The sequence below is a fragment of the Ursus maritimus genome, unplaced genomic scaffold (assembly GCF_017311325.1).
Source record: "Ursus maritimus isolate PB19 unplaced genomic scaffold, ASM1731132v1 scaffold_22, whole genome shotgun sequence".
Taxonomy (NCBI): Eukaryota; Metazoa; Chordata; class Mammalia; order Carnivora; family Ursidae; genus Ursus; species Ursus maritimus.
This window is the reverse complement of record NW_024424675.1, coordinates 7,059,981-7,086,981: the sequence shown is the minus strand read 5'-3', so window position 1 is coordinate 7,086,981 and position 27,001 is coordinate 7,059,981. Positions and strand designations below refer to the sequence as shown.

At 45.8% G+C, this 27,001-nt stretch overlaps 1 protein-coding gene across 2 annotated transcripts in view; it reads left to right on the top strand.

Annotated features, from left to right (window-relative positions):
* PCSK2 (proprotein convertase subtilisin/kexin type 2) overlaps positions 1–27,001 on the top strand; it is a 253,195-nt gene that overhangs the window by 114,631 nt on the left and 111,563 nt on the right. For both annotated transcript variants that reach the window (XM_008710012.2, XM_008710011.2), the window contains 2 exons: positions 17,459–17,572; positions 19,544–19,652. In XM_008710012.2, the coding sequence (XP_008708234.2) occupies positions 17,459–17,572; positions 19,544–19,652 (223 nt within the window). The remainder of the gene's footprint in view (positions 1–17,458; positions 17,573–19,543; positions 19,653–27,001) is intronic.

Here is a 27,001-nt window from a genome sequence, read left to right as displayed (position 1 = left end):
GTCTCAGTAGTGACACAGAATTTCTTTAAAAGAAAGGACATTCTAGAATCCACCCATCAATACTATTTTGCTACCGACAACCAGGGAAACTGAGGTATGTTTAACTCCACTCAGGAAAAAAAAATGCCTGGGGTTCTCTCAGACAGTCGAAGGGAGGTAGCCTGGAAATCACCCGCAAACTCTCACCACTGGAAGGAAACCAATGACGAGGGGCTGAGAGGGATGTGGAGATTCTGGTTGGCTCCATTCCCAGTTTGCATTCGCAGAGAATTTGCTTCAAGGCACAACAAAGGAGAACCTCCAAAGAATGATACTTTCTAATGATCTTACCAGATTTTCTAAATTTAGGTGGATTGTTGCTTTCTGCAGAAGAAGATAAAACCATGGGCATTCTTGGACTTGGTTTTAGGTTTTTGTGGTGTTCTTAAGGAAAAGACAATATAGGGCAGGTTTGCCAAGCTCTGTCTTTGGAGCACATTTTCAGCTCTAAGTTTGAAGAACATCCATTTTATCCTCAACTGCAGATGAGAACGGGACACTGTGCTTTCATTTCAAACCAGAAAACAAATTTGCTTTTCTATCCAATTTCTAGAAGGAGCAAAAAGAGGAAGCCACTTCATCTTACTTTATGATAATGGACTTCCTTTGTTTTCCCTGAGATGAATAGTACAGTTGTCTTAAAGCATTGAGAGAAGAGAAAAGAAAACTAGGTCTAAATGTCTCCATTCTGCATATATGACCTTGGGTTCAGGGACAGAAAACTTCAGTTGGGGCAGGCAGTCGTTTCTACCTGTCCCTGGGCTCAGGCATGTCCACCCCTGAGGTCTCTCTGGACTCAGGTTCTTTCTTCTGAGAAGAAACTTGATTTTGTTGCTGCTGTTTTTGTTTTAAAGTGACCATTTTGCCTATTCTGTTGGGATCATTTCAGGAAAGGAACAACCCTGAAGAAGATTCCCATTCTCTTCAATCCATTTTTTTAAATCAAATGGGGGCGCCTGGGTGGCTCAGACGGTTAAGCATCTGCCTTGGGCTCAGGTCATAATCTTGGAGTCGAGCCTGCCTAGGATCAAGCCCTGCATCTGGCTACCTGCTCAGGGGGGAGCCTGCTACTCCCTCTGCCCCCCACGTGCTCTCTCTCTCTCACACTCTCTCTCTCAAATAAATAAATAAAATCTTTCTTAACAAAATGAGTAATCCCATCTTAAAAACCAGATCAATACCTACTGAGTTCTGGGAACTGAGAAACAAAGGGGAACAGGACTTGTACCTTCAAGCAGCTTTGTATACCGTCAGGAAGGCAAAACAAATCACTCACAGAAAGATTATGAGATGGTGTTGTGATTCAAAGCAAAAGTCTCAAAATTCTGGTGAGTCCAGGTTAGCCCACATTGACAACAGAACTTCTAGCAAATTGCCCCTCCTTAAAGTTGTCCAAGACAACTCTCCCGAAAAGCCGTAAGAATGTTCACACAGCATTCTGCTTTTCAAGTGATTTTCCTGGACATATCAAGACATACAAGACACACCATTTTCTTTGTCACGAATATCGCCTATTTTTAGGGAGCTCTATTCAACAATTAAAATAATAAGACTCTCCTCCAGAAGGCTCCCTGGGGCTATGGAGCACTTTTAAGATTTCAAAAATTAGCTGCGTAACAGTGACCCAATTGTACAGCATGAAATAAAGCATGATGTAGCTTTATAAAATGCTGACTCGACCTAAACAACCTGGGGACTTCCCCTTGCTTATGTAACTGTGGAGTGGTCCAATTCATGTTTGGAAGGGGAAAAAAAAGAGTGAATAGAAATCAGACCCCAGCAAGCAATAATGGTATGCTGTCCACACTTAGGAGAGGTGGGGGTAGAAGTGGTACTAGTACCCTCCTGTGTCCACGGCTCCATAAAGGCAAAACTGTAATAGGGAAATGGCAGGGTTTTCTCTGAAACTGGGACAAGAATATATTTTTACATTTGGTTTTGTTTCCCCCAAGAAAATTACAATTTAATGGCAGGTACACCAAAACATAGGAAATGTCCAATGCTCTAAATTACTATTCAAGTCCCTACTGTGTGTTTAAACAACCCTTTTGCAAAGGAGTTACCAAAAGGAAGGTTGGCTGTTCTCAGAAAAGGTAGCAGATATTCAAGAATGGGGAAGGTGTGGGCAATGGTTTGTGCTTCAATATTCTTCCCAGCTTTATTGAAATATAACGGCCATAAGGCACTGTGTAAGTTTAAGGTGTAATGGTTTGACTTTCATACATTGTGGAATGATGACCACAATAAGTTAGCTAGCATCCATCATCGCAAAGACACACAATAAAAAGAAAAAGAGAAAAAAATTTTCAGGGAAAGAAAAAAAAATTGTCCCTTCTGATGAGAACTCTTTGATTTACTCTCTTAAGAACTCTTCCGTACACCTGTAGCGTGCTAACTGTCCTCGTCTTGCTGTACGTTACATCCCCAGTACTGTTACCTTAGAACTGAAAGTTTGTACTTTCCTCTGTTCTCCCTCTCCCCACCCGCCTCCATCTCTGGAAACTACAAATCTGATCTCTTTTCCTATGTCTTTTTTTTTTTTTTTTTTAGATTCCACATATAAGCGAGATCATACAGTATTTCTCTTTCTCTGACTTATTTCACTTAGCATCATGCCCTCAAGATCCATCCATGACTGAATAATATATCACTGTGTGTATGTGTGTGTATATATATATATACATGCCACAACTTCTTTATCCATTCATCCTTTGATGGACACTTAGGTTGTTTCCATGTCTTGGCTGTTGTGAATAATGCTGCTATGGCCATGGGTGTGCAGATATCTTTTCAGGTTAGTGTCTTCATTTCCTCCAGATATATTTCTAGAAGTAAAATTGTTAGATCATATGTGAGTTCTGTGTTTAATTTGGGGGGGATCCTCCCACTACTGTTTTCCATAGTGGCTGTATAGGTTTACATTCCCACCAACAGTTGTGCAACAGTATTTTGACACAAAACCATTAACATGTGAGTGCAAACGCCCTGGGCAGGAGACACGATGGGCACACGTGAGGGTTTGTAAGGAGCCTAGCCTGGCAGGTTCATGGTCGAAGGGCTATGGCGTGTAGATGTGGGCTGCACAGATGGGCTGAGGGTATTCTGGAGCCTTGAAGTCCAGGCTATAGCATTGTTGCATTCTACAGAAAGAAAAGGTGCTAGTGACTGCAGAGAAGACTAGAACTTGGCCATTGGGAAGAGTGAAAGCCACTTCTCTACTGGACCTGCTGTCTCACCTACCAAACTCTGGTTCAGGAAAGGAAATGGGCAAGGCAGCCATGTGTAGGGCCAAGGAAAGAGCGTTGTTCTTTTGGCCACATCTATCCAGAGCTCCTAACTCCGTAATGATAATCTTTACATCTTATGTAGCCCCCAGCTCTTGAGTCACACCCAACCATTGGGTCTTTCCCATTGAGACCCCAGAAATAATGCTGTAGAGACAAGCCATCCCTCTGTGCCACTGGCGAATTCCTGACCCACAGAATCTATAAGCATCACGAAGTGTCACTTCAAGCTACCATGTCTTGGGATAATTTGCGATCACAGCAACAGTAACTAGAACTCAAACATTGACCTCCAGACTCCCTGTTGGGTTGTTCTTGGTTCTGCCCATTAGTTCAATCACCTTCTCAAATACAGTGCTGGAAGTGCACGGTTCTTTACCAAGTTCCCAATGTGGCAAGGACTTGCGGCGTTAGGATGGACTCTCCCCCCAGCCCTGCTGCATAGTTCTCCGACACGCTGAACAAATGAAGTGGTTGAAAATTGCAAACTGCTGGATATACGACCACTGGGGTTCTTCCTGCTTCTACTCACACAAATGGCACTCCGCCTCTGTGATTTATGGCTCCCAAAATGCAACAAGCCACCCCCAGTCTCCATCTCCCTTCTGCCAGCTGTGCATTTGGGGAATGGAAGTTTCTTGGGAAAAGTGGAAAAGAAGTATTGGCCGGGAACAGCCGAGGTGGCGTGTGGGAGAGGGGTATACAACAGCTTTCTCAGTGGTTAATAGAGACCTTTTTTCTGAGCTAAAATGTACACAGTGGGGCAGAGCCTGGGGACGATCATATCAGATTTTTCACTGAAAGGTTATCTTGTTTCCAGGATTTGCATAGATGGGCCACAGAACATGTTATCTCTATGGCTTCACTGACCCAGTGCTTGGTAGCAGGTCCTTCTAGCTCTAACACTGGTTGGACTGGCAGCCCTACTCTTCATGGTAGTGGGCGTTCTCCGGATACTCTGTATCTCCATCAAATTCTTTCATCCCTGCGGAGATCTCTTCATTGGACAAGTAACCAAGCATCAGCCTCATATCCCAGCATGAATATTAGCTCCCTTGCTGCATGTGGTAGGGAGAACAATGGCCCCCAAAGATGTCCACGTCTTAATCCCTAGAAGCTGCGAATACGTCATGGCACGTGGCAAGGCATAAAGGGGCAAACAGCTGACTTTAAGGTAGGGAGATTACCCCGGATTATCAGGGTGGGCCCAGTGTCATCACAAAGGTCTCCTAGGAAGGCAGCAGCCGAGGAGGTCAGAGTGACACTGCAAAGAAGAGTCTGACGGACTGTTGCTGCCTTTGAAGCTGGAGGAAGAAGGCCATGAGCCACGAAATGCAGGCAGCCTGTGGAATGCAGAAAAGGCAAGGAAATGGATCCTGTCCTGGAGCCCCTAGGAGCGTGCAACCTGCAGACACTTTGCTTCTAGACTTCTGACCTCCCGCGCCTTAAGAGAATGCATTTGTGTTGTTTTAAGCCACTAAGTTTTGGTAAGTTGTTACAGCGGCCATAGAAAACTAAGATACTGCGGAATGAAAACTACTTTCTCCTTGCATTTGTCAGAGGGCAGATCTAAGCGCTCGTCGGTCCTGTACCTTCCAGGAGCACTGTTGCAAAGTCGGTGGATTATTTTCCTCGTTTGTTCTGCATCGCTGTGCTGAGGCTCGTTAACACCCCATTGCTGGGTGCTCTGTGCATAAACCGAAGCGTACGAGGAATCAATCGCTCTGACCTTTATTCCTTGTTGGCGTTTTGTCATTTGTGGGCTGCTTGGCTTGACATATGAATTACACTCTAACTGCGTGGTGCAGGGATGCAGTTACCAGCCCCCGAATATTTCAGACATATGCCAAGCACAATTTCAACACACATTTTCTTTGCCACCCTGTCAACCTGGGATTGTTCCATTGGCAACTAATGAAATACCAAGAGGAGGAAGGAATTGGCAAGGCATCGCTGTTGACAAAGGGGCTAACCTTTGAAGAAGATGAAAAATAGATGCCCTTTAGGAAGAAAGAGCGGAGGAAGTACATCTTCTCTCTTCTTTAACTCTTTTGTCTATTGTCCCAATCCAAAACCCAAACCTTCTTCAGAGCCCGTTAAAGGAAAGGAGACTCCGAATTTTCAAGACTCCATTTGTATTCTGCAGCAGCAGCTCTTGGTTTGTTCCCCCGCTGGAAACTCACAATGAAACAATACTGCAACCTTTGTCATAGCAAATAATTGTAAGCGTGTCCCTCTGCACTGCAGACATGTCAGGCATTAAGAATGCCCAGAAGCAAACAATTTCGGGAGGGTTTTTCACCATGCCCTCTCGCCTCCTTTGTCTTAATCCTACCCCTTCTGGTGGCACCAAATTCTGAGCCCTGGAAACTGCCCAAGAGTTTCAAAATTCCCTTTACCATAAATTCCCGTTCCTTGCTTGCACCAATTGCAGCCAGCTTCACAGAGAAAAACCACCTAATGAAGGAGTTCACGCAGAAGTGTTGGTAAATGGTAGCACCTGGCTGTGTTGCCAGTCCCAGAAGACTCATTTCCCAAATCTTTTCAAATAGAGACATAATCCACATGGGTAATGAAGGCTTCGATTTCAAGCTTAACTCTTCACGGCTGGAATTCAGTCCGTGTGCAGGTGCTCTGGGGCGGGGATTTGGGACCCTGGAAGCTTTCTCGGGGCCCCTCAAATCACAGCATTTGTACCACGACTCAAAATTCTGCCCCTGCTTCTTCCTTCACAGAGGAGATGGATTCCACAGCCATATTATTCATCATAAGTATAGACAATAATACTTATAGTATGTCTGATCGTTCCCAACAAAGGAGGATTATTTCATGTGGTCCTCACCGTGAAGCCTCATACAATCAAGACTTCTATACATCAGGGGTCGACAAACTTCCTCCGCGAAGGGCCGGAGAGCAAATGTGTCGTGAGCCATATGGTCTCCATTGCAAGCACTCAAGTCAGCCCCCGGAGTGTGAAAGCAGCCAGAGGCAGCACGTGAACGCGTGAGCACAGCTGCGTCCAACAAACGGTATTTACAAAAACAGGCTGCCGGCTGGATTTGCCAATCCCTGCTCTAGAGGGAGAAAACATGATCCAGAGAAGCTGAGCCCCCCCCCCCCAGAACACACACGAATAAGGAGTGAACCAACCCAGGACCTGAACCCCGTGCTCTCTGACTCCAAATCTAGTGCTCGTTCACTGGGGCGCATTGCATTTGGGGCATGGTCTTTAGCACTTGGTAAAGTCGTGACTTTGGATCAAGTCACTCGCAATCTCCACCATCCCCCTTTCCCCTGTGCACATTTGTGAGGCAGCGGCTGGGACTGGGGCTCCATCGTGACTATGCTGTCATGGAAACAGTGAAGATAACTGATCCACAAGACCAAACCAGACCATAGACAGGATAATTTGTGAACCTTCATTGCATCTTCAGTCTGATCCATCCATTCCTTCCAGAAGCACCTTACTGAGCCCTCCCTCCAGCACAGGATGGGAACCAGGCAGCCCAGACACATCCTCACTCAGCATCCTCCTTCTGGTTCACCAGCAAAAGCAGACCAGGCACCAGCATCATGGTGGGGGTTTCGCTGGGGACAAGCTTTGGAAGCCATGTTCCTGTGCTGTGCTGGAGCCATTCATCCCCAGCTGGGCACCACGAGCACCTTCTCTGCGGGTCCTTGCTGGCTTCTCTTCACCTTCGCCTCCAGGTGCCTTCCCGGGAAGGTGGAGCACTGGGTGGGTTAGTCAGGTGGGAGGACACTGGTTGGGCCACGGCTGGAGTGGACAGGTGCAGAGCCCTCCTCTCTCTTCTCCCCTTGTCTCATTTGTCTTCCCAGAAACCTTCTCTGTTCCACCAAGCTCCTTCTGCTCACCAGCGGTAGGAAACAGCCATCCTCATGGCCCAGGCAGGCTCTCTTTGACTACGCAGTGTGTGGTCAAAGCTATGAATATATTAAAGCAACAGCCTTGCTTTTCTTCTTTTCCACACTAACCTCTCAAAAGACCCTCATTGAGAGGACCGTGTCATTTTGGCCAAGGACAGCGTTTACGGGTTCTTGGGACCCTTGGCATCTCTGGGAAATTGTCCTCTCAAGCACCCCCCAGTCTAACCATCCCTTCTTCTACATCTGGCATAGTACCTCCCATCTTTTAATATCCTTTTCCTTAATACAGTGCCCTAAATCCAACCCATGACAGTCTCCCACCATCCAGGAAATAGGAAAAGGGGAAGATGGAGATCATTCTAAAGCACAACCCCAGACCCAATGCACATATTCCAACAAACACGGGAGCTGGAATTGTACCTTCTAAAGGCATTCCCATAGGCTGTCTCTGCACTTCACTCAGCTAGAAACGTCTTCTGGTCCCTCTTTAATTACACTGACTTATCTCATGGTGTATCTTGTGTACAGTGCTTTAGACGATAGATACCAATTTGTTAATATCTTGTCACTGAGACGCAGTGACTGGAACTGTGACCAGTGGCATGCAGCCATATCCTCTTTCCTCGATCGATTGTCTTCATTCTTGCAAGATGGGCAAACTTCCCTAAATGAGGGCAATCAATACAGTGCATTGAGCCATAATTGTGGCTTAACTCCCTGTTCTTTGAAAAGGTAAGCCCTGTGATTTGCCTGTAACTGGGCTTTCCAAAAAGGCATCCCTGAATGTTCAAGAGGGAAATTAAGCAGTCAGACTCCTGCCTGCTCTGTCCCTCCAGCTACTGACCTTCCTGTGTCACATCCTCCCCACCCCCTTGACCCCTCTCTACTCTGGATCCCTTTTGGATCTTGACAACCAAGGCCAGCAGTGGGTGGCAAAGCATATGAGGTAGAGTATCTGAGCTTAAGAGTGGCTGCTTTCCTCTGTAATCTCCCACATCACCTCCAGCAATGGTTTTTCTGGGTTTCTCGTTTGATGAGCTGTGTTCAGCTTATCAGTTCCAACACTCCCTTGGAAAGGTAAAGTCAAAAATGGGTGGAGTTGTGCTCTTCCTGCAGGTGGGTCTTCTGCATTCAGGACACACATGGGAATGGACTCTAGCTGGTTTCTCTTGCAATGTTTAATCTATCTTTAATTAGCTAAGAGCAGTAAGAATGAATCAAAGGGGCCCAGGATGTTTTGGAAGGCACCATCCCACTGTCTTTCCATGGGACCTGAAATATAATAACATTGGCAATAATGACAGTAGCAAATGTAGGCATTTACTGAGTATATACTATGGGCCAAGGGTCTATATGCATAATCTCATTTGATTTTCTCCATAATCCAAATTATGAAGCAGGAGCAGAGAAGCAACATGGCCCAGTAGGGAAGCATGCAGACCATACAACCAGGTCGCTGAGGTCTCCTACCAGTTTCCGAGCCATAACCAAGTATCACAGACTGGGGGGCTTAAACAACAGAAAGGTATGCCTCACAGTTCTGGAGCTAGAAGTCCAAGATCAAGGTGTCGCCAGGGTTGGCCATGAGGGAAGGATCTGTTCCAGGCTTCTCTCCTTGGCTTGGAGATGGCTCTCTTGACCTTGTATCTTCACAGCATCCCCTCTGCGTGTCTGTATCTAAATTTCTACTTGTCATAATAGGACACCAGTCATATGGGATTAAGGCTCACCTTAATGACCTCATTTTAACTTAATGACCTCTTTAAAGGCACTATCTCCAAGAACGATCACATTCTGAGGCAGTGGGGGTGAGAACATCACCATGTGAATTTTTAGGGGGACACAATTCAGCTCAGAACAGGTATGAACCATGGCTCTACCCTTGGCTACCTGTGTGACTCACAAGACACAACTCACAATATACTTACTATTTCCTGCCTTGTTTGCTAAGCCTCCACGAGGTTGCCGTGGAAAACAGCTGAAGTGCTGTGCATGAAATATTTACGGTCAGCCCTCAATAAATGTAAGTCAGTATCAGGTGTCATCCCCATTTTGCAGGTGAGCAAACTGAGCCTGAAATAGGTCCAGGAGCTTGCAGACCTCAGGGCCAGCTCAACAGCAGGTGTGTCAGGGCCTGTAACTTAGGTCTGCCTGTCCCAAAGTCCAAGCTCACACCCACAGTGCTCCCCTGCCTCTTTCGCCGCAGCATTTTCTACTGAATTGAAGTCAGTGTTCTGCCTAAATAGAAGGAAAGCTACAGCGTCCTTTCCAGCAGAGGAAGTGCAGCCCAATCCATTTAAACTGTCCCCCCACCCCCACCCCCACCCCCGCCCCAGCAGCTCAAAGCTTGAAGGGAAAGCCCCCCGGTGTGCCTCTGGCATCTCATGAGAGGAAGAAAAGAGCCTGTGCCCCTTGGCCGCTGACTCTGAAAGCACACATCCAAAAGGACTCGGGTCCTCTCCCCTCCCCAGGAGACTGACACCAGGGAGGAAGATCAGGCCAGGAGTCAGTGCGGACTTCTGACTTCAGCCTTAATCCTGCCTCCCATGTGCACTGATCTTCAAGCCCCCCCCCCCGGGGGGGCCTTACTAGTACGTGTTGGGCGTGACGTTTCTGGAATAGCTATTTTCGTTTTGGTTTAACCTATGAGGGGACGGGAGTCCTCATCCCAAAATAAAAGCTAGGTAATTTGTTGTGCAAATTAAGCGGTTTGTAATAAACAGAAGATCCACATTCCTTGGAAACCTTGCTGTAGTCTTGTGCCTGCCCACGCACCCCCCTCCCCACGCACCCCAGCCTGCCGACCCCGCCCCTCCCAGCTAGCACTAGCGGAAGACGGAGAGATGATTTTTTAGTGGGTAAATGGAATGTATTTTCTCATGGATGTGAGTCTCTTCTCTTGCAGAGAGAGCCCTGGACGTTGTTGGGTATAGATACTCTGTCCTTTGCTCGCATCTATGGTTTAATCTGGGTTCCCCTACCTGAGCCGCGTCAGAACGGGCACGAGACAAGGGAGGTGCAGAGAAGCCCCCAGCACACAGCTTCTCAACCCCAGCTTAGGAATCAAGTGCCTGGAAAGCTTTAAGAGACACTGAGGTTCTATATATGTGTATGAGGGCATACCAATAAATATTTTCTGGAAGGACTCATGAGAAGTTATGAGCAGTCACCTTTGAGGACAGAACTGTTTGAGAGCACGGAAGGAAAGAGGAGGATGAATGTTCCCTTCCCATTATATAACTTTCTGGACTGCTTTAATTTTCTAACCATGAACATATGTTACCTTCTTTTTTATTTTATTTTTTTTTCACGTCAACAGGGATTCTCAGGAAGTGGGGGAGGAATTATGTCTTTTCTTGTCTTCTTTCCTACTTTTCTGCTCGAAAACAAGCTTTATTTAATTAAAGAAGCAGTTCACCCAGGGGATTCAGATGTCCAGCCCAATCAGAGAACCCTGTCCTTCCCCAGAGAGAGAACCGAGATTGAGGGCAGGACACGCACCAGGAGAGCTGGAGGCGAAGGGGCAGCCGGCATCTCCCTGCCTCCCCGCCCGGGGCTGACATCTTCTGAGGATGGCCATGAGGCTTCACATCCGCAGATGGCTCTACCCAGTGAGGATCTCGAAGCCTGGGTCCCACCAGGGCCTCCTCACAATTCTGAGACGTAGAAATAGGCTTTTGACAGAGGAAGAAAATTGGCCTCCAAGACAGTGTCAACCTTGAGGCAGATCGGAATCCCCTGGAGAGTCTGACTCAGTCCAAGTGTGGCCTGCGAGTGGGGGGTGCTAAAGCCTGCCAGGTGACTCGATGTGCATTCCAGGTAAAGGACAGCTGACCTGAGGACCAGGAAGGGAACGGAAGTCTGTGGACATTTCCTATGTGTCGGGAACTGTGCTTCACAGCCGTTCCACAGCAGGTGACACCTGTCGTTCCTCAAATCAACCCTCAGGAGTTATGCTCATTCTGGCAGTAAGGAAACAGATCCCAGAAATAGCGCTCTTATGCTCAAAGATACTGAGTTAGCAGGGGCAGCTGCCGGCCTCAGACCCACATCTGTGGCCCCCACAATCCCGAGCTCCTGACTCCCAATCCAGAGCTCTTCCTACAAAACCTCACGGCTTCCGGGACGCCTGGGTGGCTCAGTTGGTTAAGCATCTGCCTTCGGCTCAGGTCATGATCCTGGAGTCCCAGGATCGAATCCCACGTCGGACTCCCTTCTCAGCCGGGAGTCTTCTTCTCCCTCTGTCCCTCCCCTCCACTTGTTCTGTCTCTCTCTCTATCTCTCTCAAATAAACAAATACAACCTTAAAAAGAAAAAAAGCACATGCATTAAAAAACAAACAAACAAAAAACTCTCACGACTTCCACGGATGACTTTCCCCCAGTTTGCTTATGAGGGGCTTCAGTCCTGGGGTGGGGCAAACTCCGAGAATTCCACTTTGCTAACCGCTCAAAACTTTGCCATCAGAAGATCTAGAAAAGCAAAAACAATCACACATCATCCGTTCGAAAATGCATGGGTTTTGCATACATCTTGCAACCACTCACCAAATGCCAAGAGTGACAAGAATTGTATTGCCTTGGGCTGGTGCATTAAAACGTGTAGCATAGCTATTGGCCATGAGAGGTAACTGCTGGAGATAATAGTGCAGACTCTTTCAAGAGATGCTGATCACCGACACGCTTGATGGCACAGAGGATGATGTGGTGTAGGAAAACACAGACGTGGAACATTCCGAGTTAGACTCCAAACGGGCAACAGTTTTGTTTTTAAGATTTTTTTATTTATCGATTTGACAGAGAGAGAGAGAGAGAGCACATAAGTAGGCAGAGCGGCAGAGGGAGGAAGAGAAGCAAACTCCCCACTGAGCAAGGAGCCCGAGGTGGGGCTCGATCCCAGGACCCTGGGGTCACGACCTGAGCCAAAGACAGACGCTTAACCACCTGAGCCACCCAGGCGCCCCTAAATGTGCAATGGTTTAGAAACATCCTAACCAGTTTATTTCCTAACATTTTCCCTCTTTATTATTATTTTTTGCAAACGGTATACATGGTTAAAGAAATCTTTGTCCAAATGGAACTATATATAAGAGTGCTTCATGTACAAAATAAAGTTTACAAATGAGAAGGAAGCACTGTGACAGTTTAATTCTCAGGAGCTGTAGTAATTTCCTAGGGTTGAGTTAGTTTAATTCTTAGGGGTTGTATTAGTTTCCATAACAAAGTACCACAAACTGGGAGGCCCAACACGACGGAAATGAATTGTCTCACAGTTCTGGAGGCTCAAAGCCTGAAGTCACGGTGTTGGCTCGCCACGCCCCCTCTGAAATCTCTAGGACTGGATCTTCCTTGCCTCTTCCGGCTTCTGGTAGACCCACAAGTTCCTTGGCTTGTCGTAAAATAACTCCGTCCTCTGCATCCTCCCTCTTCACATGGCTTCATTCTGTGTGTCTGTAGGTCTTCCTATGGCTTTCTCCTTGTGTGTCTGTCTGTCTTTTTCTCATGAGAACAGCCATGTTGCCTTAGGGGTCCGTTTTCCTCCAGCACGACCTCCTCTTAACTAATTACATCAGCAACTACCCTTTCCCCAAATAGGGTCACATTCTGAGGTACCGGAGGTTAGGCCTTCAATATATCTTTCAATATATCCTGGTGGTACAGAAAATAATGGTGTGACCCAATCTATAGCCTCATAGGTTTAAAACTTCGGTATTTTCACCAACATGTCAGTTTTGTGTTTTATGTTTCTTTTCTTGTGCTCACTCCAGGCTAACTTGTTTCGGCCTTTGAAGGTAGGTTTCCCATATTGCTCCTCTTTCTCCTGGCCCTTCTCCCTGCCCCACACACTCCATGCTAATTAGCAGCTGTTTAATTATCAGCCCAGCAGGAAGTGATCCAGGCCCTGATCCTTGGAGAGTTACATTCACAGTTAAGCTGTCCCAGATACTGGAAGGTTGACTGTGTTCTGTGCCTTAGGGAGGGGTAATGTGGCTTAGTGGAAAGTGCACAGCATTTAGAATTGGTCAGCCTGTGTGACTCCGCCATGTTTTCCACTGCTGAACAATGGCCGCTAAACCTCCTTGCCTCAACTGTAAACATAGCCTCCACAGTCTTGTTGAGAAGATTCTTTGTAGTGAAAGTACCTTGTTAATGAAACTTGTAAAATAGAATGCAAATGTGCAGGGATAGTGTCTGCCTCGGTCTAGAATGGTCTGAAACTGGTACATTGTAGATGCACAAAAACACTCGTTGACTGAAAATTCTTAATTGGAAAGACTACAAGAGGGAAGAAAGTGTGGGGGAGTCTCTTGAGTAAAATTTGTTCCATGTACATGCGTCAAACTAAGATTTAAAAGTTGAACCAGAATTGCAGAATATCCGTTTGTTTCTAATAAAATAATTCCCAGTAACAAACATTCATGCTTTCTTATTTTTTTTCTTTATACAAATGTTTAGGTCAATAAACCAACTTGGGTGAGCAGTCTAAAATGAAATAACTAAGCTAACTGTACATTATTTTTCGAGAAGGCAAGAAGCTATGGTTAAGTTGCATGGCATTGACGCCACTTTGAAGTGGTAATGAAAGGTATCGTGTGTGAAAGGTTACAATTCAGAGGAGGAAGAGAGAATTAAAGTGACCTTTTAGTTATAATGTGAGGAAGGGATTTGGACACTGGGAAATAGTTCTCTGTTATTAAGAGTTTTATCACACATAGGATTATAACGCTGAAGTCTTCTCCAGAGATCTTTAAAAATAGTTTATAATCTTATCTTTCTGCTAATGGCAATTTCATTTATAAGAGAAAACAATCCAAATGACCAATAAGAGGGAAGTCATTGGGTAAATTATGGTACGTTATTCCATGGGATATTCAGGCTGCTATTAAAAATTAAGTTACGAGAGCCATAGAGCAGCACATTAAAATTCCTAAGGTAGGATACTTAGTGAAGAAAGAATTCATAATTTTGTCTATAGTTCAATTACTTTTATGTAAAAATTAGGTTTAAATGCAAATTAGCATTGAAGAAGAACCCAGAAAGATGAAAGTAATTTATGGTATTCCATGGTATCATTGGGGGGGGGGGAACTATTCTCCAGTTATTTGTGTGTAACAAGTAAAAATATATGTTTAAAAGGTGTTCTCTCTCTTGGAATTGTCACTGTGATCTTCATTAAGGACATGAAGATAAACCGAAAGGCTCAGACAGGCCTGCAGTCTTAGGATTTTTAATTTTTTAGTAACACTAGATGACAAGAGTACAGACACCTACATCATGCCTCAGCACTTCTGGGTTGCAAGGAGGGCTGACGGCGAGAGAGAGCAGCATTCCAAAGCATCGCCGGTCTCCATTAAAACCTAATTTATGGAATTAAAAATTAATTTTATGGAAATGACTTTAAAGTCTTTTCATTAGACTGCACTCAGGCTAATTGAGTTTGGAGTGCTATTGTCATAGCCATTCCTGCACTGTTATCTAAGAAGATGAAATCCAGTGTGAGTCTTCTTGTTCTCACACTGCTGAGAAGTGGGCACAGAGGGTTCTCAAGCATCCACAGGCCCCTGCTCTTGCTTAGCCAAGACCCTTGCGAAGGAACGGTGTTGCTTCAGCAAAGTCTGTCCTGACAACGAATCCAATATGATGGGAATCCCTCAGTGGAAGCCAACGGAGGCTTACTTATCATCCATGAGCAGTGTGGATAAGGGTCTTGATCGGGATCACTAGGGGAAGATGCGATGGCCGAATTCAGGCGCCTTCCCAAGTGAAAGTGACAGACTGCTCTGCCTTGAATACTTGCTTCCCAAGTAAAAGAGAAGTTTTAAGAGGGGTGTGCTGTGGGTCTTCACGTATGGGTGTGTATGTGTCTAGATCGAGCTGTTTGTCTGTTCTGCAGCAGCTGTCAGAACACGCAACGCACACCTCTGACTTCCGGGAGAGTCATTGACCAAGGACCCCAGCTGCTGTGCTCTGAAATCTGTCACTGTGTTGGCAAGAGGCCATGCTTCCTAGGCGGCTCTAGCCAGTGACTGAGCACAGCAGGGGCACCGAGGCAGGCTCGTCGCTGGGAGACACAGGGTTCTTCTGACAGCCGACTTTGGATCCCCAAGAGACCTGCCAAAACTTCCTTACACTCCGGAGCCGTTGAGGACAGTTTGGCCCAACCTTGTTCGCTCTCTCCTTTACAGGGTCAAGCTTACACAGCAGTTTCTCGCATTTTCTCTTCTAATAAAAGCCTTGCACATTTTATCTCATCTTGCCATCTGCTTCTCAGAAGATAGATATGTGTATATATCTGTGCATGTGTATACAGAAGACAGATGTGTATATCTATACATGCGTATATACACATATATATTACATACCATATGCATGTATATATATGAATATTTGAATCATAATTTATCTCCATTTGGTGGGCACTAGTCGTGTCTACATTTTTGCCATTCTAAAACTCTCCATCCATCCCATGCTCCCAGATATTTGCTACGTGCCCCAGTGAATGCCTGTTGTTGGAATACCTCCAAAGAACAAAGCAAATACCACTTCTTTTCGACACATCTGGAGTTTTTGCTTAGAATTCGAGTTTTTCTGGCACATGAGCCCCCGGTCTGCCTGTGTCAGTGTGTAGAGGGAAGTAAGGAACCACTCTCCCACAGCGTTCCTGCCCACTCCAGGGGAGGTTTCCAGCCACATCTGCGGTCTCTTCATTCTTCCCTCCCTGCCATCACTGTTGAGTTGGATCCTCTTGACTTCTCCGCTCCCGTATCAGAGTTCTCAATGCAAGCAACACAAATGGATTCTGGATTACTTAGGCAAAAGCGAATTTCTTGGAATGGTGTAGGGAGCTCACAATCAGTGCGATGCTGAAGGATTGGTCTTGGGGGGCGTGGGGGGCTCCAGGACTGGCCCGTGGAACTGTCCCAAGGACCTTTTACAAAGTGAGTCTGGTGAGTGAGCCTCTAAGATAAATAGCCTTCTGCGCTCACATCCCTTTCCCAGGATTCAAATCCATAGCCACCTAGGCACCTCTGAGGCAGAGACAACCTGCGGTTTCTTTGCAGATAGGTGTCTCAAATTTCATTCCCACCAACACGGAACCTAGCAGACTCCAGGGAATCCCCCAAATGCACTGGGGATACTTGGGAAAAGAAGAAATGAATGTTGGGGAGCAAAATATCATTTAAAAAAATCAGGAGCACCTGGGTGTCTCAGTCCTTTAAGCGTCCAACTCTTGATTTTGGCTCAGGTCATGATCTCAGGGTTGTGAGATCAAGCCCGGAATAAAGCCCTGCACTGGGTATGGAGCCTGCTTAAGGTTCTCTCTCACTCTCCCTCTGCCCCTACCTCCTCACCCCCATGCTCGCTCACTCTCTCTCTCTCTCCTCATTCTCTCTAACAAAAAAGAAAAAAAGAAGAACTAAAAAAAGAAAATTCAGTATGCAGTGCACACCCTTCTCTACATTTGCATAGTTCCTGAGTTTTAGATGTTCAGAGACGAGCCACAGCCCCTGGATGATAAATTCATGATTGCCCAAGTGAAGAAAATTTCATGAATGGGATGAAGTCTAACTGTTGCCAGGAGTCTGCTTCAACAATTCGGCTCCTAAGTTTCATTTCATCCAAGGGCTTGGGGTTCTGTCTGACTTTCCAAAAATTGAAGCGCTGTCATTGCCAGGACAACCCTTTCTTTTCGAAGATCCCTCTCTCACTTTCCAGAGCTTTGCTATGAACTGGCTGGCTCTCCAGGCAGGTGTTCTTTTGGTTTGGGTTTGGGTTTTGGTTTGGTTTGATTTGATTTCCGTTTTGGCTGATTCCCAAACGTGATAGCACAATCCTCTCAACAAATGTAAAGGCTGGAAAGCCCTCCGAAAAATGACCCCTGCCATTGCCACTCTTTCTCCCTCCCTGAATCCACATCAATCTTCTTTACTTAATAGAAGCATTGCATTGTTTTATTTCCCCTAACCACCCCTACACCCTTATCTTCCTTGAGAGTACTTTTCTCTATCAAATTCTCATTTTAAGGAAACTCACTTTGAGCCATCACCAAGGCCAATTTGTTCAGCACAGGCAGAAGCAAATGCTTTCAGAAAAGAATCATAGAGTGTAGCATGTACATGAGATGAACTTGGCTTCCATAGAGGAAAAAAAAACACCTGTGTACACACGGAATTTGAATTCATAGAAATGAATTCCAGAAGAAGGTGTTCCAGTGGATATTCAGGTCATATGCCAATATTGTCATTCCAGGTAAAGATGGCCTTGCAGCAAGAAGGATTTGACAGAAAGAAGCGGGGGTATAGAGACATCAACGAGATTGATATCAACATGAATGATCCTCTTTTTACAAAGCAGTGGTATCTGGTAAGCACGTCTGTATTATTCCTACCATTTCTCATCTTGAGACTTCGGGTAAAAAAAATGCATTTCTATTTCCTCGTTTTTCTGTGGGATGTCAGCCAGCATCTGATTCCATGAACCTCTCTGTCCCTTTGATATGTATTGATTTTCTATCAGCACCCATGCGTCATGTTCTCTAATCTGCTTCCTTCTGGAACTGCTAAATAGCCGTGATCTCTTAGGGTCAAAGCAAATACCAAATGCTGATCAGATTGCCCCAGACTCCGAAAAAGCACACTGATGCATGAGGGAAGACTTGCAAAATCATGTAGAAGTTGAGTCAAGGATCTGGGGGGAGTAATCCAAGGGTCTCAACAGGCAGAGAGATGGGAAGACATAATGAAACCCCAGGCATAAGAGAAAGAATCAGGCAACTTCGCAAGGGACGAGCAAGAGAGCTCAAAGACCAAAGCAACAGAAGCAGCATCCGTTGCACTTCTTAAAATAATGGCAGGAAATCACATCGATGGGGCTTTCCTGGTGCAAGATTCAAGGCCCAGAAACCCAATCTGTCCAGTGAAGTGAATGTTATCTGGCTCACCAGCAGTCCTTCATGATCCACTTGGACAGGTTGGGTTCTATTTAAAAGAGACCCAAAACCTCTATACCAATCCTAACTGCAGGGCTTCTTGAGGGAAAAGGAGTGATTGATTTAAAACTGTGAGTGATGCTTTCCCTTATTTAAGATTAAAAGGTGATGAGCAAGAGAGAACACTCTATTATAGCCCTGTGGACTGAGACATTTATAGGAATGCATCACAACTTCCCTCTCCGGTCTTCAGAGCTTAAACATGCCCTTTGCTTTTTGGGGCGGAATCCTACAAATCTGATCCGGGCAACTGAAAGGAGCTTATGTGTGTTAATCAGGTTAGACTACAACTCTTGCAATCACAACCAACACCCAAATCACCCTGGTAACAAATCTAAGCTTTTTCTCACTCACGCTAGATGTCCAATGTTTCATAGTCCCTCAGGGACCCAGGCTCCATCCCAGCTCCATCCTGACCACTGCTTTCTTGAGCACCTCAACAAGGGGAAGGGGCAGGTCACACCTGGTGTCTAGGGCTTCTACCTGGATGTGACAAACGGGCTTATGAGCCCACATTCTGTTGGCCCAAACCAGTCACGTGGGCATCCTACTAACTTCCTAGGTGATGGAGAGGTGTCAGCTTAACGTGTGCCTGGAGGGAGGAAGAGCAATCACTTTTACAAAGAGCACCGATGGCATTCACACAGTGTTTTAGCAACAGTAGTAATAGCCAACAGGTCACCTCAGGCTTCTGCCAGTACGAGCTCTGACTTCACTGCTTTTACAACTCATCTTTGAGAAAATCTGCACAGGACAAAGATGCCTAAAAAGAGGGTAGCGAACATATTTACAGGGAATTTCCTTGTTTTCCTTTGTTGAATTTTTTTAGGGAAAAGGCTTTTTTTTTTTTTTTGCATTAGAACAGCCCTGAAAGTGAGACAGCTCTCTTTGATTTAGTGCATCAGATATTTTTACACGAGATCTAGTGTGGTAAGCACTGAAATTACAAAGATAAGTAGGACATGCTCCCTCTTGCAAAGCATACTGCTATTGAGGGAGGAAATCTCATTCAAATAAGAATGATCCAAGACAATATGTGCTAAATTCAAAAACATGAGGTACAAATAGAGACTCCAAGAGTGAGCATTTAATTCAAAACTGGGGAGGGTTTCTTGCAAATGGCAGCTTTAAGGAGTTTAAAGGCAACAATCTGGTCACAGAAACATCCATCGTGTATATCACAAAACAGAGGGAGAAGTCTAGAAGAGATGGATGGGGAAACACTCAGGAGTATTGTCTCATGGAAGACGTGGCCTCCGGCCCTGGAATAGCAGGTGCAAACATTTAGACAGGTGTGTTACTGCACCAGACTAAGTGGATTCTTTGCTTTGGAATTCCTGAACCAGATCAATACCGGACAAGCTGACGGCACTCCTGGCCTTGATTTGAACGTGGCAGAAGCCTGGGAGCTGGGATACACAGGGAAAGGTGTTACCATCGGAATTATGGATGATGGTGAGTATCTCAATGCCTTCACACCATTTGAAGCAAGTGCGTCTTTGCATGCCTTTGGAATATAAGAGGCATTGTTCTGGAGATGCTAATCAGAGGCAAAATAGCCACCTGCTGGACACGACCATCATCTATACTGTGGCAAAATCCTCCCCTTCCTCCAGATCAGTGGTCCTCAAACTTGAGGATGCTCTTAATAAATATTGATCGGATTAATAAACTAAAAAGCCAAAAAAAAAAAAATGAACAAAGGAAGATTGGCCATCACGGAACAGTCATTTCTTATTGGGCCACTGCTTGGACCTTACCTTAAACCTGTTGGAATTTACCATCTACTCCTCCAGATCCACACTGCCCAGTGGAGTAGAGACTAGCCGTATGTGGCTATTTACACTGAAGTTTTAATTAACTAAAGCTAAATAGAATTAAAACTTCAGTTCCTCAATCACACTAGCTTTGTTTCAAGTTCTCAATAACCACAAGGGGTTAGTGGCTGCGGAAATTCAATTCAACTCGTTTCTATCATCACAGAAAGTTCTATTAGACAGTATGGCTCTGCACCCATGAAATAGCTTTTTGGTAACAGGTTGGGAGTTGGGAGACATTTTGACTTTATTGCTACGTTCAGGATGAACCCTGGTAAAGCAGATCTTGATAACCTTTTCTTACACATGCCCCCTATAATATGTTATTCTACCCCACATGCCTGCCAGACAAAGATTTAGTAGAGCTCTATTTTCTATAGTTTGTGATACAAAAACCAATGGATGCACTGGGGTTTTTCTAACTACACACGTCCTTGGTTCTGCCAAGATTCTGGACAATCTCTGCCCTGTGGTCCTCTCACTGGGCAGGTCCTCTTGCCCTTCATCAGCCGTGTGGATGCCCCAGGAAAAGCTCCACGGAGGAGGATTGATGCAATTTTACATAAAGCCGTTGTGTGAGAGATGAAACAATGGAGCCTTTCGCTTCTGAAGATCCTCAAAGAACACTGTGCTCTCCAAAGCAAGCTTTTGAAGCCGAATTGATGGTGAAACAAAGGAAGCCAGCATGCTTAAAACTGGTGCTGTCTTTTGTGTGGGCTCATTAAATATCCACATAAAAACAAGGCCCCCATGTTTTCTGATGTGGGAGATGTTTTGAAGTGAATGTAAAAGCTTGCTCCAGTGGTCGAGGGCTTTTGCAAGAAGAAAGGAGCTCTGCAGGAGAAAGCGTGTGTGTACCATGGATCTTGGGAGCTTATAACCGTTTCTTCCTTCCTGATGCTTTGGTTTGGAAACCAACGTGGCTGAGACCAGCTCACCCGGGAGAAAGATGTAGCTACGTTTGGGGAGAATCTGCCTAGGATATATTGTAATCACACAGCATCTGGGGGATTAGAGGAGCACCCTGAAACTGGCCACAGAAAGACATACTGCTTTTAGGAAACCCAACAGCCCGTGATGCCTATTTCTGGATTCTTTAACTGAACCGCCCCCGACTGACTGTGTATCAACCCTTCCAAAAAGGGAAAAGGGGAGGATGATCCCTGACTCTGACCCACCTTTCCTGGCTTGAGAAGCCAAGCCCTTCAGAAAGAAAGTCTCAGCAGAGTTTCTTCTTTGATATTATTTCTTCTGATCTAGTGGTCTTTGGGCATCCCCCCAAAACCAAACTCTCTGACCCCCCCCAATTTAAACGCCCAACTCCTCCACTGTTTTGGTGATCTACTCCTGCAGAACAAACTACCCCAAAATTGTGTGGCTTAATACAACCACCATGTTGTTATCTCTCACCGTTCTGTGGGTTGACCAGGCTCGGCTGGAAAGTTCTACTGTTGGTCTCTCTGGGATCTCTCATGGTGTTGGAGTCAGAGTGCAGCTGGGGCCAGTGTCAACTGCAGACTGAACTGGGATGCCACAACAGCTCGGCCTCCCTCCCACTCCATGGAGTCCCAGGCCTTCTCCTCTCCATGTGGTCTCCCCAGCAAGGTGGCTGGATTTCTTACAAATGGCTTGGGGGTTCCCAAGAACTGTCATTCTAAGGGACAAGAAGCAGAAGCTGCCACTCCTCCTATGGGCCAGACATAGAACGAGCAAGCATCGCTCAGCCACTTTGATTGAACGAATGGTCTCAGGGCCAGATTCCAGGGTTAGGAGGAATAGGCTCCACGTCCTGGTGTGGAGTTAAACAAAGGATTTGTGGCTGGCTGCAATTCAGCACAGGCTTACTCGCTGTGATAACTGAAAGAAGAGAAGAACTACCAAGCCACTCTCCAAATCCTCTGTTGAACGGCAAGATGAGCACACTTGGGACACGAGCGGCCTCCCACACAACAGGGACAATGCTCAGCAGCCTCACACCGTGTCATTAGGCCTCTCTGCCCTAACACCTAGAGTGGGAAGTGCGATGGTGAGGCTGGGAGCACCAGTAGATGGTGTGGTGTTGTTCCCCAGATATTCGCTCAGCAAGATGTCCTCCCGAAACAAAGTAAAGACACACACAGATATGACCTTCATACCTAAGAGCAAAAACAATGTCATATTTCCTAATCGTTGGCTCTCTTTAACTGGCCTCTACAGGAAATAATCTGATTATCTGCATGTGGGAGAATCAATCTATAGACAGCCTTGTTGTAATAGCCATTCATGCTCTCTGGTTGCACAACTCAGAACTGGACCAGCATCCTCTCTGCTAGATCCAATGAATCAATATGTGCTCAGTAAATGTCAGCTGCTTTCGTGTAGGTGCCACTTAATGTCATTTCCACACACTACACATCAGAAGGAGAGTACCTCCATGGTTAGCTGTTGCCCACAGGGGCAGAAAGCATTTCTTAAGGGTTTGCTTAAGGCATGGAGATGTCAGCAAGGACCCCACTTAATGATAACAATTCACCCCTTCCATTGCAAATAGAGTTGTTGGGTGTTGGGAACTTGAACTGGAAAACAGGATGTGGCCAACAAAACACAGAGATGGGTAGGAGCCACCCAGCACAGGCACGACTCTGGACAGGTGCAGGCTATCAAGGTCAAAGATGGTCAGTGAAGGCATGAGTCAAGGACTTTAGCCAAAATCAGATGGCGCCAAGGAAGTAAGACTGAAGGCCAGGGAGGTAGGGTCAGAAAGAGCTTCAAGCTGAAGTAACAATAAAAATGAACATTTCTTGGGACATCTGGGCTCAGTCGGCTAAGCGTCTGCTTCCAGCTCAGGTCACGATCCCAGGGTCCTGGGATCGAATCCCACATCAGGCTTCTTGCTCAGTGGGGAGCCTGCTTCTCCCTCTGCCTGCCATTCCTCCTGCTTCTGCTCACTCTCTCGCATTCTCTCTCTGACAAATAAATAAATAAAATCTTTTTAAAAAAAAGCAACTAACATTTCTTGAGTATTCACTATATACTAGGCACTGCCTAAAAATTTAGAAACAGTCACAATTATTCTCTAAGATTGGTGCTATTATCCACATGTTGCAGATGAAGAAGCCAAGGTGAGGGAGGCAAGAAACTACTCAAACTGATCTTAACCACCATCTTCAGTGCTTGAAGCCCACCCCTTGGCTCTGCCTCCCTGGTAGGTCTTTGTGAATGGGATCTCATCCTTGCAAGTGGAGGTTCAAGCTTAAGGACCAGGCAGTCAGCTGCATCCTCCCAAGAGACTTAGAAGTCTGCATCATATTGAAAAGCAATGTTTTCTCTCTTAACCTGGGCTTCACCAGTCTCAAAAGGACTCGTGTGGAATCTGTTCCAGGTATCATTACTGTATAACAAATGACTCCAACCCTTAGCAGCTTATAGTAACTATTTATTTTGCTCATAATTTTGTGGCACGTGAACTCAGAAAGAGCCAGTCTGGGCACTTCTCATTTGAGGTTTCCCATGCAGTTGAGGGCAGAATGTTGGCTGGGCTATAGTCATCTGAAGGTTCAACTGGGGTGGACATCCACAGCTCATTCCCATGGCTGTCCATTGATGTTGGCTGCTACAGCTCAGCTGAGCCTTTCATACCGAGGGCCACTTGTGGGCTTCTCCCATGGCAGTTGACTTCCCCTCCCCCCTTCTCAAGTGGACAAGTGTCCAAAGGGAACAGGTGGAAGATGCCTGGCCTTTTCTGACCTAGCCTTGAAAGTCATGCAACATCTCATTGGTAGAAGCAGTCATAGCCCAGTCAGATTGAAGATGGGAGAATAGACCTACTTCCAAAGAAGGTGTGTGGCATTGCTATACATCTCAACTGAATTACTAACATGATAACTAAGAATTGGTACATGGAGCTCCTAATTCTTTGAGGTCTCCAGAACCATCAGAGTTTCCTGAGAATTTGGACTATTGCAGATTAGACTTTCTGAAAACACTCAAACTGATGATAGGATACTAATGTAAACTATAACCAAGTAATTGTCATCTGCAAACCACATTGTGTTATGATTGGCTGGTGATGAGTTGGTCCCCCCTGCAGACTGGGAGCCGTAGGTAGCTGAACAGCTCAGGTTCTGTGTCTAAATAGTCTATTTTTCCAGGACCTGCATAGTGCCTGGCGTTCACTGCTGAAAATAACCCAATGAGTGCAAAATTAAAATGAATACATTAATAATACAAGAATTAAAAAATAAATAAGCTGATTGAGAAACTGTATTTGGTACACCCCACCTCAAAAGATAACCAAATATACAAAAACATTAAAATATTATTTAATTAACAGGCCATTAATTTCAGGCTTTAGTTCATTACATTTTTTGAATCATGTCTGTCATTCCCCATGGTTCTATCAAAAATCTCTTCTTTCTCAGACCAAAGTCTGCGTCTGTCCCAACTTAAGACTCAGTCTTCCCCTTAAACTAATTAAAGATCCTTTATTTTAATTGGACTAAATTTATCCTGTTTTAATTTTAATTTCCTTCAGGTCTCAAATTATCTCTTTGCCTTGGTATTTTCCCTTCGCAGAGGATAGACTACTACTTCTCAGAAAATTTCTCTCCCAGACAACGGGCACTATCAGAACACGGGGTCATCTTCTAACAGCTGTTTCCCTGCATGGACTAGGAGTTTGTTCCATCCACTCCGCACATCAACCTGGCATTGCAGTACTAGGAACGGTGCACCCTCTCGGGGGATATAGCCAGGGGTCTAGAGTCAGCTTGATTTGCTGTGGGGTGGGGGAGGGGAGTGCGGGTGGGGGGGTGGTGTCACCTGAGATTGTGTGTGTTGGATGTTCCTGCCTTAGAGTGTCTGGGCAGGTGGCTTGTACCTGGCTTTCCCGAGGCTTAGGTATGTATATATACGCACGATGATCTTACACACCACAAACAGGAATAGAAGGATGATCGTGCCAGGGCGCCTGGCTGGCTCAGTCAGCACAGCCCGTGACTCTTGATCTCAGGGTTGTGAGTTCAAGGCCCACGCTGGCTGTAGAGATGACTAAAAAGATGAATAAACTTAAGAAGTATAATTATGCCAAAAAATAAATTGACTCCCTGCTAGAAAAAAAAATATATATATATATATATATTCTCTGTGTGCCCACTGTGAGTGTGTTTTTAGCTTATCTATATGTTACAAAATGTTTTGCCCAACACTGAGTTCACAAAATGTAACCAATTTCAACAAATACATACAACAATTTAATGTCAACACGACATTCTAAGACCCAGTAGATTTTTGACGATGTTTCCGCTGTCCCGCATTATCCACATGCCTCCGACGATGTGGTAGATGGCGCTGCCGGTGGCGACGGTAATAAACGTAACTTGTCAAGTGTTCACTACGAGCCAAACACTCTTGATGAACTGGCCCTCGTCTTGAACACTGCTTTACAAGGTAAATAATATCCCCATTTCAAAGATAAGGAAACTGAGGCTCAGGAAGATGAAGTTGCTTGGCTGAAGCCTCACATTATTCCAGTGTCTGAATCTAGAACAGAACTGGACCTGCTGGTCTCCGTAGGCTCTGTTCGTCCCCAACCCATCCCACAGCTGAAATGGACCATTTCCGTATTAGGATCCAGGACAAGGGCCGGCAACCTTTAAAAATACTAGTCCTTGAATCTTCTGACCCCCATCCTTCCACAGTCCTTGGGAGGGGGCGTGGGGGAGGAGGGGGAGGAGGGTCGTGGATGGGAAGTGACAGGCTGTACTCTCCCAAACTACAGAGAGCAGCCACGAATGGCAGCATTTGACCCGCTTTGCATGTCAACATATGAGCAGCTAAATGTAATGTATGTTCTATAGAACAATGACTCCCCGTCCAGAAATTTCTTGTGTAACCAGAAAAAACAAAGCAAAAATTTTTTTTTCCAAAAGAAACATCCCGATACTAGTTCTTTTTTGCGGGGCAAAGCTGTATCTGCTGCCAGGCCTTAGGGTGCTCGCAGGGAAGATGCCACCTATCAGAGGGACTGAATGATGCCTCTAGCTTTTGAACATGGCAAATCTAATACAGCTATTAAATGCCACTGAGCTAAGCGCACCTCACTGCTCACACCACTTGATGGAGAAGAAACCAAGCCCAGAGAGGCCAAGCACCTCGCCGGAAGTCATGCAGCTAGGTGGCCGCAGGGTTGGGATTCAAACTCGTGTCTTTGACTCCAAAACCTTCGCTCGTGACCACGACACCAGGAGATGCAAGTTTTGCAAAGGACTGGGTGCTGCAAAGGTTATATGGCTCTGCACCCCTGGCTGAGAGCTTTCGCAGTGCTTTCTGAGGCCTGACGGGCAGTGGAATGCAGTGCTGCTCCGAACTCTACCGCTACAAGGACTCTTGGGCAACAAGACGGGTCACATCCACGAGAAAGCACATGGCTCCTGCAGGGAGGCTGGAGGTCGCAGTCTTCCTGGAAAGCCATATTCTGTAGGGACAAGCATCAGCTCTCACCCAGGACACTTCACGGGAAACCATTTGCCCACTGCAAAATTGCCTCTCCCCTCAGTCATTTTCTTCTTATTATTCCATGCCACAGAACACTGCCCTGATCCATTGCTGTCTGTACCCTGTTAAATAATAATCGTTTTTCCTCCCTCGGGCCAGTTTCATTTCGGAAGAAATGCCAGTTGATGCTTTGAAAATGTCAGGATTTCCACAAATCTTTGATCACTGCTCTGATGAGCCATCCATCTTGCAGCCACTAAGCCCCTTGATGCGGACATGCATGTCAGAAGTCTTATCCTGGGGGGCGCCTGGGGGACTCAGTTGTTAAGCGTCTGCCTTCGGCTCAGGGAGTGATCCCAGTGTTATGGGATACAGCCGCCATCAGGCTCCTCTGCTGGGAGCCTGCTTCTTCCTCTCCCGCTCCCCCTGCTTGTGTTCCCTCTCTCGCTGACTGTCTCTCTCTGTCAAATAAATAAATAAAATCTTAAAAAAAAAAAAAAAAGTCTTATCCTG